General features: G+C 39.6%; 1 protein-coding gene across 3 annotated transcripts in view; it reads left to right on the top strand.

Annotated features, from left to right (window-relative positions):
• RAB3GAP1 (RAB3 GTPase activating protein catalytic subunit 1) overlaps window positions 1-7240 on the top strand; it is a 121696-nt gene extending 114456 nt beyond the window's left edge. For 2 of the 3 annotated variants that reach the window (XM_044242585.1, XM_044242583.1), the window contains 3 exons: window positions 1570-1672; window positions 4582-4602; window positions 5469-7240. In XM_044242585.1, coding sequence (XP_044098520.1) covers window positions 1570-1672; window positions 4582-4602; window positions 5469-5705 — 361 coding nt within the window. In that variant the 3' untranslated portion in view covers window positions 5706-7240. The remainder of the gene's footprint in view (window positions 1-1569; window positions 1673-4581; window positions 4603-5468) is intronic. The other variant, XM_044242584.1, reaches the window with a different exon arrangement.
• The last annotated feature ends 4889 nt before the right edge of the window (window positions 7241-12129 follow it).

The following is a 12129-nucleotide window of genomic DNA, read 5'->3' as shown; positions in this document are numbered from 1 at the left end:
AACTTTAAACAAGATTTTTGAAAGCAAAGGTGCATATCCTGTGCACCTTGTGAACATGTTTTGAAAGGGTGACCAGATGGCCTCTCCAGGATGATACAGATGACCTGGTCAATCTTCTCCTCCTGAAAGAGACTTGGCACCATTACCTGTCAGTATGAGTCCCTTTCCATTTTTGCCTGTGGTACTTGAAAGAACAATATTATTTTAATTGCGATAAAGTGTTTCCAAATTTGTTATTTCAACAACTTGAATTTATCATAACTTTAAATTCTTCATCACCCTTTTCAGAAATGAAGTGGCATTATTGATGCTAACTAATGAAGATAATATGATCAAGGCATGTGTGATAGCTCTTAACAAGTTCTTATTAGAATTTTAATCTTGTGTTGAGAGTAATTTTTTCCTAGCCTTCTTTGCTCTTGAAAACTCCTTCCTTTTTAAATCAGAAGAATAAGCACTAATCAAGGGAATTGTTTCTAAAATAGCAGTATGAATTAGTGGTGCAGGAATGGTGCCTTCGATGCTGATAGCTCCACATACGTTCTCTGTGACTTGGAGGTGTAGTGTTTCCAGCACATAGTGGCACAGTTGAGGCTTTGCCAAGCAAAATGTGTATTCTAAGCACATATGCATGCAGGCACACATATACACCCACTTTAAAAGAACAAAAATGAGAGATATGGATGATTGCTTTGCTGTATATGTATGAATTGGTTTCTGTTGTCCAAAAATACTGTTTGTTTTGTTTTTAAGATTTATTCACTTACTTTAGAGAGAGCAAGTGTGAATGTGTATGAATTGGTTTCTGTTGTCCAAAAATACTGTTTGTTTTGTTTTTAAGATTTTATTTATTCACTTACTTTAGAGAGAGCAAGTGTGAATGGGGGGCGGGGCTGAGGCAAAGAATCTCAAGCAGTCTCCATACACAGGGTGGAGCCCAGTGTGGGGCTCGATCTCATGACCCTGAGATCATGACCTGAGCTGAAATCAAGAGGCAGATGCTTAACTGAGCCACTCAGGCACCCCCTCCAAAATACTGTTTTAATCTTTTATTTACTGTAGTATTTTCTAAGCTGCTATTCTCAAAGAAATAGACTATTTCTTTTTACCCTTCGACAGAGGTTTTGTTTAGCTTTTTTAGATTTATTTACTTATTTGAGAGAGAGAGGGGTGTGAGAGTAGTGTAGGGGCAGAGAGAGAGAATATCGAAGCAGATTCCCACTGAATGCAGACTCCGACAAAGAGCTTGATCTCACGACCCTAAAGTCATGACTTGAGCTGAAATCAGAAGTCTGACGCTTAATCAGCTGAGCCACCCAGCCACCCCCAGAGATGAGTTTTAAAAAATTTTATGAAAACAGTTGAAAGGCAGTAAGATTGTCACTTGAGTCTATTTTATTTCCAAATGTCCCTTATAAAAGTTCCACTTTAAAAAGTTCCGCTCTAGCCTTAGTAGGTTTAGCCAGTATCACTTTGAGAGTTTGTCTACAAAATTAATCTGGGAGGACTGACACAGTGTGAACTGAGCAGCAGCTTGCTTTCTGTGCTTTCACTACCTCTTTCCCCTAGGTTTGTGAGTTGCCTTTTGGAGCAGCCTGAAGTGTTAGTCGTGGGTGCAGGAAGAGGACATGCTGGCAAAATCATTCACAAGCTGTTTGTGAGTGCTCAGAGGGTATGTGAATTTCTTTATTGACTGATCATGATCTCTCCAGACCTCTATCAGTAAGATGCTGTTTTGATTCCCTCACTTGGCTGATTATGCAGCTGTTGAGTGTATGTCTAGGCATTGGGTTTGAACATCAAAAAAAAAAAAAAAAGACTCTCAACAGTGACTTTTGAGTCTTTGAAATCCATTTGCTTTCTTACATGTTTAAGTAATATAGTAAGTATATTTTAGGATATAAATTTCCAAAGTTATAAGGTTCTGAAATCCATTGTTACAGAATCTAATAGGGACTCAGTTAGCAGTGACCACTAGTGCTGTGTGGTAGGAAAAAATGTTGACTACTTTCAGTTTAGAATAGAGTTCAGTTTTACAAATTTTAAACTCCATGTACTGCAAATGGATTCATAATTTCACTTGTGAGGTTAGTATATCTGTTTTTGTCATGGTGAATTGATTTAAGGAAGAGCAAGATTTCAGATGTTTAGGACTATGGAAACAGGCTTTAGCAAAGAAAGCAAGCCCAGGTTGAAAAATTATCTTTGCTATTACCTCTACTACTGAAAGTAAAGGTTCAAAAGATGTGTAGTACTTTCTAACATTCTGAAATTCTTAAAATTTGAATTTCTATGAAGGTGATGCTCATCACACTTTGTATGGGTGCTCTCTGTACTGATCTTGTTTACTGGTTAAGAGGATTTTCATGTCAGGGCTCATTATTATGAAAGATTGTGATAAAAATATTATAGAGTATACTACACATAGTCTCTGACTTAAGATAATTTGACTTAGGATTTTCAACTTTATGATGGAGAAAAAAATAGGTACTCAGTAGAAATCATACTTTGAATTTGGGATTTTGTTCTTTTTCTGAGCTAGTGGTGTATGCAGCATAATCCTCTCATGATGCTGGGCAGGGACAGTGGCAGATCCCTGTCAGGTATGAGATCCCGAGGGCAGACAGCCAACATACTTTATGACTACTTGACCCAGACACTGTTCTGTTTCTCACTGTCAGCACAATATTAATAAATTGTATGAGATAGTCAATACTTGATTAGAAAATAAGCTTTATGTCAGATGATTTGGCCCAACTATAGGCTTCAGTGAGTGTTCTGAGCTCAGAAGTAAGTAAAAGTAAGTAAAGTAAGCTAGGCTGAGCTATGATGTTTGGTAGGTGAGGTGTAGTAAATATATTTTTTACTTAGGATATTTTCAACTTAGAATGGGTTTATTGGCATGTAACACAATTGTAAGTCAAGGAAGATATATAAGTACAAGGGTGCCGTTTACCTGGAACTGTGATGACTCTAGAATGACCCACTTTTGAAAGTATAATTCTCAGAATCAAATAAGAATTTTCATGGGTTTACATACAAAATAAAAACTGTATAATCTCCTTTGAATCTGTCTGGAGTGTATCTAGTTAATATATTCAGTTTCATAGTCAAATGTACTTACTTGAATTTTTAGCAAGAATTGAAACCTGCAATTGTTTATGGGATTGTTCCCCAACTTTAAGAATTTCAAGTTAAAAACCAAGTATTTTATTTCCTTATAAATTAGAGTTCTAGAAAACAGATGCTTACTTTGATTTGTTTTTGTCTTTGGCATGAAATCAGGAGCTAAGTTCGTTTTTTGCATCCTTTATCTTTCAGTAGCTTACTAACCGAAAGTTAACAACCCCATTTCCTTGTCACCACCAATATGAATTTTCCTCCTGTTGCCGATATTCTTTCCTCTGTCCTTACTTTAAGAAGCTTGTGTGTTAAGAGGACCTGAAATCTAAGGCATTTTTATTTTATTTTTTTAAAGATTTTAGGCATTTTTATTTTTAATGCTGAGACTATTACTTGCTGTAAATATTTAAGCAAAATTGTTTTTCCTAGAGTGGCAGTAACTTCCCCCTTTTACCCCCCTCCAGTAATCTCAGTAAAGGCTCATTGTAAAACATAGGATAATACAGAAAATTTTAAAGGAAAATTTAATCACATTAATCTCACTACCCTCTGATGATCACCGTCAGCATTTGACATGCAGTATATGTAAATATATGTATATTTTACAAAAATAGGATTATATTCTGTGATTTACTATGTTATTCTTGTTTTCCTCTTAGTTACCTTATTACATTAATAAATACAGGAGTGTATCATCTTTTCAGTGGCCTTGTATAGCTAATACCCATTAAGGGATGAAATTGCACATTTTTCCTGCATTATGTAATTATAAAAGATTTCAAACTTTCAAACCTTGTAGGGAATGTTTTTAGGGAATTGGTAGACTTTAATCCATGTAACAAGCACCTGGTTGGTACATTTTTAAACTCAGACCTTAAATATCTGCATGATGTAAACAATTACAGTTTATTTATGTAACTTTTCATAATTAACTGACACTTTATATCAATTTTACTGATTTTTTATTTTACTTATTTACTATTTTTTATTTACTTTATTTTATTTTATATCAATTTTCACTTTATTAGAAGGTAATGAAATTTTAGTGAGAATTTTGTATAGCATATAGCAGTTTTGCGTATTTAGAACTCTTTGCTTAAAATTACACATTTTAATAAACTTCATCATGATTACATGTGTCAGTGGTGTATTCCACTGGAATTCAGCAAATAAACCACAGATTGGATTTGCTTCAGTTTTATCAGTTTTGCCCATTAAATGACTGTACATTGCCTGTTGAACCATCAGATGCATGAGAAGTAGGGTATGTCTGCTCAATTTAACAGCTAGGTGTGTTTTATGTGGTGTGTGTTTGTCTTGATATTCTTTTGATAGGATCCTATTCCTTAATGTAGTGCATGCTGTCTTTGAAATGATCTTGAAATCTCGTCTAGCTCTTTTTAAACCATCTTGCTTGTTTCCTTTTCATCACTGTTTCTTTTCTCACCTTTTCTCAAGCTGACTGAATCTTCTGATGAGGTAACAAAATAGCCTTTGTCCCTCATAGTTCCTTGTTCCTTCCCATCCCTCTAACTTCATAAGGTCATTAAGACTAACCACCTCTTTAACAGTCTGGATTTGGCACACTTTTCATGCTGATGTTTAGTATAACATGATTTCATATTTCCATTGCCAAGACAGTACTTTATTTTTTTTTCAATCAATGGTATTTTGAAAGGAATCTAGTAATCAGAGAAATGAAAGAAGTATAGTGATCAACAGTAAAAGGAAAGCTCTAGTTGAATGTTTTTTATGGAGTTTTAATGCAAAAAATAGATGCCTTTAATATTGAAAACATGTCTTTTGTGGCCATTGCTACATTACATGGACTTCTGTCATTTCTGTATCACCTTACCCACTCAGCAAACAAAACCAGCGTCCCCAGTTTTAATATGGCAAATGAACTTTAAAAAGAAATGAAAGAGTGGAGATAAAAAACATCTCTCCAGACTCTGGAGGAGAAGCAGCTCCTTACTGGACTGAGGACATTAGACTTGAACTTGGGTTGTTGCTAGAAGAAATGTGTAGAAACCACTGCTACATTTTCCCTCTTCTTCAGATGTTGGAATATGGCCCTCACTTTTCAAAGCAGATTGCCTAGCAGTCATTATCTCTTTTGTCTCTGTCACCAATTTATGTGTAATCTCTGGCTGCTCATGCAGTTTTTCAAGCTTCTTGCTTTTTCTGTGTTGGTTTCTGAGTAATCATAACATGGCTGACTGCATTACCAAGTAATGTAGAACATTTAAAAATGTATTTGTCATGTTTATTTCATCTGTCCTTCAAAATGGTCTAAGTTTTAGCATTGGACTTGCTCTTGAATTTAGCATTTGATTCTGTTCAAGGCTGCAGCCGTGGCTCCACCAGAAGAGGAACTGAAGAGAATGGGCTCTCCAGAAGAGAGAAGGCAGAACTCGGTGTCAGACTTCCCACCTCCTGCTGGCCGGGAACTCATTTTGCGCACCACTGTGCCACGCCCTGCTCCGTACTCCCGAGCTCTGCCTCAGCGCATGTACAGTGTTCTCACCAAAGAGGATTTCAGACTTGCAGGTGCCTTTTCATCAGATACTTCCTTCTTCTAATTCTTCTAGAGCCACCTCATTTATGGCTTCAGAGACCATGCTGACCCCTTCTGAGGGAAGAAGGTTGTGCCAGTCAGAACTCAAGAGGCCATGAAGAGGACCTGTCTAGTCCAGTGATCAGGAATCATACCAGCATCTGAAAGACTTTCCAGCACCATGCTTGAGCTCTGTTGTATCTTGGTTGGGTCAGAGAGAATGGGCTTGAGCTGTTGAAAGATTTGTTCCCAAAAAGAAATGACCCTTGTTTGACCAGGGGTCAGGGGTAGGTTGTAGGGAGATGTGCAGGGACCAGAAAAACAGCAGGAGCTCTCTGTACTCACTCCAGTGGGATCTTGCTCATTTATTCTTTCCTGTGACTATCCCTTAGGCTATGGCCTTGCATTCATAGTCTGTGTAAACACATTTGTTGCATTTGTTAGTATCAGGTATACAAAACAGAGTATCTGTTAATTGAGATTTCTGGATATTTTGGTGGTATCTTCTCTTCCCAGAATCTGTGTTTTTGAAATACTAAATGACATTCTGTTTATTCAATCATCTAGTGGCCATCTTGGTTGTACTAATTAACTTTTGATTAGTATTTTGAATATTCTAGGAGAAAACTTGGAATTTCATATAGTTTATGTGTTTTCCCATGTAACTATAATCTAAGTGTAAACTATATATTAAATGTCACTGCAAATTAGTTTTGTATTTTATCTCGTAAGTTTTGTTTCTGTTGTTTGGTTTTTGGTTGCCTGTAAGATATCAACCTACAGACTTCTCTTCTGCTGTACAGCATGCATTTCCTTTTTTGTGATTGCTGGCTAGATACTATATTTAATGGAGTAGCGATGAGCACATGCTACAAATATAGCTTTTGGAACATAGAGATTATCATGCACTTAGTATAATTTGGTGTGTGTGTTAATGTAGTGAATACAAGATTATTTCAGTGAACTATTTTGCTTTGTGTCTTAGTTAAAACGAAAATAATTGATGTGGATATATAGCACCCAGCGTAAGGATAATAGCATATTTCTAGTTTTGTGGTGATCAAGATTATTAAGTCTGTGTTGCTGTATGGCCTCTGTTCAGTAATCTGAAATCTATTTTTAAGCCTAAAATTCTCATTTTAATCCAAAGCAAAAAATGGTTATACTGAAGCATAGACCTTGCTATGTAATTTAAAGAATTAATAGAGCTGTGTAAAACCCTATTATATTATTTTTGTAAAAAAAAATGTGTGTGTACATATATATGCATATATGTACATATATATGTATATAAGTATATATGAAGTAGGGGAGGCCCTGGTTGGTGACCTCTCAGCCTTCACAGTGCTTTTCTCTGAGATGCTGAACTTGATTGCTGCTGGCAAACCTTGCAGATGCAGGCTTGAGTACTGAGTGCTGTACCAGGTAGAAAATGTATCTTTCAAGGACAGGATTTGTTTGCTTTCCAATGAGGAAGTTAATAGCAAAGAAATGTTTTTCAAAGAGAAGTTGAACTTTAAAATGGCACTGTGAATCTAATAAAAAGGAAAGTCTTCTCTCTCCTCTGTCACTTTAGTCTTATTTCAGTTAGTTTAATGCTGTCTCACATCTTCTAAATGTTTGCAGCCTGCTGAGTCTGGCAGGGGTCTCAAGTACACTCTTGGTGCCTTCTTTCTTAGTGGCAGTTACCCAGTTTACTTTTATTATAGTTATGTGTTGGTTTATTTCATAGATATTTTTAAGTACCTATTTTATATCAGGTGCTGTGCTAGGCAGTAAAGATGAAATAGACACCAGAACACTCCTTCCTTTTCAGTGACCTTTCTGTCATGTAGGGAGGGTTCATGTTACATTGCAATAAAATGGAGAGTACAGTCAACTCATCTGAATGAATTGGAAGTCCAGCATTTATTGTATAAATGCATTCATTCATTCACCGGCAACAGAGAGTAATACATGCAATATTAGTGAAGAGAGTAATGTGTGTAATAATAAGGTGTGATGAGAGAGGTTTTTCACTCAGGCTTTAGGGATAAGGGAAATCTTTTTTAGAGGTAATTTCTAGATTGAGACCAGAAGATGAGTAGGAGCTGATAAAGAGTTGGGGAAGTATGGTAAGTTGCTGTTAAAGAACTACGTCCTGTACATTTGCTGATCATTTATTGTGCTTTTGCTGCTGCTCCCATGAAGTGGGGTTTACTTTGTATATTTGGACATTACTTGTCTTCCAGTCTGGACTTAACCATACCTCTTCAGTCACTGGAGTACTAGCAAGTGTGACACAGGCGGAGACTTGAAAAGTACTTGCAACTTGGGGCTTGCCTCTCTTCCTCTGGGAACTCTGAGATCTGTGGAGAAGCCTGATGGAGGAAGAGAGAGTTGGGTGGTTTGTTACATAGCAAAAGAGATTGGCTGCAGGGCATGGGAAGAGTGTTACAGGTAGAGAACAAATAGGCAGAAACTCAGAGACACAGGAAAACAGATCTTTGGAGATAGGCCAGCCTTTTAGTTTGCTGGGAGTGAAAAGAGACAAGAAATGGAGCTGGTTAGGTAACCTGACATGAGACCAAGAAATTCTGTGTTAAGTAGAACCACAAGTTTGGGTTTTATCTTCAGGGCAGTAGTGAGTCATTGAGGAGTTTTGTTTTTGTTTTTAAAGATTTATTTATTTTTAGGGAGAGCATATAAGAGAGTGGGGTGGGGGGGCAGGGTAAAGGGGAGAGTCTTAAGCAGACTCTGCTCTGAGCAGAGAGCCCAACCCAGGGCTCAGTCCCATGATCCTGAGATTACAACTGGAGCTGAAACCGAGACAGTTGCTTAACTGACCTTGCCACCCAGGTGCCCCAGTCATTGAAGAGTTTTAATCAAGGGAGTGACATGGTTGGTTTCAGACCACACTGTAGCAGGGCAAATGGATTGGAGAAGCTAAGAAAGTGTATACACATCCTGGATCTTGTACTAAATTGGAAAGTCACAGTTACATCCGTGGTTCTTTTTGTTGTTGTTGTTTTATTTTTTGTTTTTTTAAATCTTCCTCTGTGCTTTGTAATGTGCTATAAAGAGCCTGACAAATGCTTGTGGAACCAACTAAATGTCCTCACTCTGGGACCCTCCCACACCTATAAATTCCTATAGCACCATAGTAATTCAGATTTTCTAAGCATTTCTAACCATTTCTATTTGTATTTTATTCATTTGTCCAGCAGGTGTTTATTGAGTGCCAACTATATGCCAGGTACTTACTGTCCTGGCAATGGGGATACAGCAGTGAACCGGACAGATAAAAGACCCCATAAATACTGCTTTCAGAGACACCAAGTACAAATAAATTATCTAAAATGAGCCATTCAGTGTTCTTTTTAGACAGGTGATAAGGGAACATCTGTGAGATGGTGACATTTGAGCAGAGACCTGAAGGAAGTGGGCAAACCAATCTTGTGAGAGTCTGGGAAATGATTCCAGACAGGGAATAGCAAATGTAAAGCCCTGGATTGCGGAGTCTCAGAAATGGGGTGAGGTAATGTTTTTATTTTAAACTACATTTGTTTCACAGCAAAATAACAAAACACCCAAGTGATTAAGTGAGTTTGGGGTCTCAGGGAAAGGTTAGAACTTGTGCAGTAAATTGAGAAATTTAAATATAGATATGTACTTAAGCACAGACAGTAGGAAAGCCCTACGGAGTGAATGCAGCGGGAAGAGAAGGTCTGGAGATTGAACCAGAGATCAGGAAGAGGAGGAGGACTGCCACAGGAGGCTAAGGAGGAACAAGTGCTGAGGTGGAAAGAGAACGGTAAGTGTGATGATGTTTCAGAAGCTAGGAAGGAAAATATTTGAAGGAGGTGGGAGGTGATCAACTGTGTCAGATGCCATTGAGACGTCAAATAAGACAAGAACTCAGGATGGATTGTTGCATACCTGTGGGTGCAGAGTAGCAACTGCACACAGAAAGGTAATACAGTTCTTACTGGGAAAGAGAGAAGTATACTGTCCAGAGGGAGGATGGGTGCATTTAACACCTCTACTCAAGCCAGATGGGGTTGTGGTTGTTGTCATGCACTGTTCATTGCCGGGAACTTGAGGGCAGGGGCTTCTAGGTGGGGTGTAAGTAGGGTATGGTAGAGGCCAAGAGCATGAAGCCACTGTTTCAAGCCAACCGTACCCCTCTTCCCTGCCCCACTCCTGCTGCCTTCTCCCTTCTCCCTTCTGGACACAAAGGGTAATGGATAGGGCTTGGCACTCCACAAACAATGAATGGATGAAAGCCTCTTGATGATGAGAGAGGCCCCACTGTAGTGTTGGAATCTTCTGGACTCTAGTTTTTTGCATTGGGCACCATGAAGCCAGAATATTTCAGAACATGAGGTTCTGGAAGCCAGAGGCCTGTTGCCAGGGTTTCTCCAGCTCTTGAGAAGTGGGGCATGGCCTCAGCCTCTATAAAGGGCTTGACTAATTCTTAAAATATAGAATAAAGTTCGTTCATCTTAGCATGCCTTCTTTGCCAGAAGTTTCCCCCTGGCGGCTTGTGATGTCTGATGGGTGGTCGTGGGTAAATCTCCCTCAAATGAACAGCATCATCTGTTGTGGAGAGCCTTCCTGGGTGAGTTTACCAGGCAAGGAAGATGGCTGAACAGAAGGCCCCTACTTGGCCCCTAGTCGTGTGGGCCAGTCTCTGATTGGTCTGTGGGCATCACCCTCATGTCCCCTCTGTGTGGCCCTCCTTGGCTGTGGGGTCCTCTGACAGTTCTTGGCAGAGACCTCAATGTCACCACAAAGACACACATACCCCTGAGGCTTTCCAACTGGATGAGCCTTTCTTTTCTTTCTTTCTTTCTTTTTTTTAAAGATTTTATTTATTTGACAGAGATCGCAAGTAGGCAGAGAGGCAGGTAGAGGCGGGGTGGAAGCGGGCTCCCTGCTGAGCAGAGAGCCCGATGCAGAACTTGATCCCAAGACCCTGGGATTATGACTTGAGCTGAAGGCAGAGGCTTTATCCCACTGAACCACCCAGGAGTCCGTGGATGAGCCTTTCTAAGAAAACTACGTTTTTTCCCTCTCTGGTTGATAAACAGCTGGATTTTTTTCCCCAGGTAAAACCGTGATGGACTGTCCTTTGTTTAAGTTTGCAGATTTGTCTTCATCTTGTCCCAGAATAAGGCAGATGAATAGCCTGAGGGAGACCTGTGCACGCTGGGCTGGCTCATGCTGGAGAAGCTGCTGGTTGGGTTCAAAGCTGGTGAGATGGTGATCTACGGTCCCTAAGCTTGTGATAAAAAGTATTCCCCAGGGAAGAAAATGAGAACGAGTCACTGTATTTGTTTACTAAGACTTCTGTAACAGCGTACCACAGACTGGGCACTTAAAACAGCAGAAATTTATTCTTTCACAGTTCTGGAGGCTACAGGTGTGAAATCAAGGTGTTGGCAGGCCTTTGCTTCCTCTGAAACCTGTCGGGGAGAATCCTTCCCTGCCTTTTTCTGGCTTCAGTTGGCTGCCGGAAGTCCTTGCTATTCTTGGCTTGCAGGGACAGAACTAGAGTCTATACCTCTGTTGTCACGTGGCCTTCTCTCCTGTGTGTCTGTCTCTTTTTTGTTCCTGTGCCACTGGCATGACCTCATCTGAACTCTTGTATCCACAATGACTGTGCTTCAAACAGTGCTTTCTGAGGTACTAGGTGTTTAGGACATCAACGTGTCTTTCTTTTTTGAAAGGGAGCAGGGATCATAATTTAAGCCACATGATTGGACGGATGCCCATCTAGTTGGTGGCAGGCCACAGGGCATGATGTGTAAAAGCATGGGCCCACTTTTGGATAGAGAAGCTTCGTTCTCTGCCTTCCTTAATTAGGCACAAGATCCTGGGCTGGTACCTAATGCCTTCCTCAGCCAAAGTGGGGACAAAAATAAGTATCTGACACATTGTAACAAAATTAAATAAACAAGATACTAACTAACTAACTAAGATACTAACTGAAATGCCCAGCATAGTATAGGTAGTTGTTTAATAAAAACTGTTTATAGGAACTGTACTGGAAAGTGGTACAGCTGTGGGCAAATGAATGGTTAGCCATTGTTTAACTTGAGGAATACACCCACCCAGCCAGTGTTCCTAGAGATGGCGGCCCGGATAGCCCCATCAAGAGAAGAGTGACTGAAATTGCCCACCATCTCATCAAATGAACTGATTTCTTTTGATCCCTTTTCTGCTCCTTGGGTCACAGCCTCCCTGGAGGAAACCGTATTTAACAGCCAAATAGACTCTGTCAAGTAAGAGGACTGGGGTGGGAAGTCGGGAAGAGTCGAGGCACGTTCCAGACTGAGGGGCTTATCTGGAGAGTCCTGCAGACATGGTGTTGGTGTTGGTGTGGCCAGGGCAAATAGTGATAGGAAAGAGAGGCAAGGTAGTAGCAGAGGAAGTGGTGGTAGGTTCCAGAGCCTTCCTTCCCTCTG

This window comes from Neovison vison, chromosome 3 (assembly GCF_020171115.1).
Source record: "Neovison vison isolate M4711 chromosome 3, ASM_NN_V1, whole genome shotgun sequence".
Lineage (NCBI taxonomy): Eukaryota > Metazoa > Chordata > Mammalia > Carnivora > Mustelidae > Neogale > Neogale vison.
This window is presented reverse-complemented; position numbering and strand designations above follow the sequence as displayed.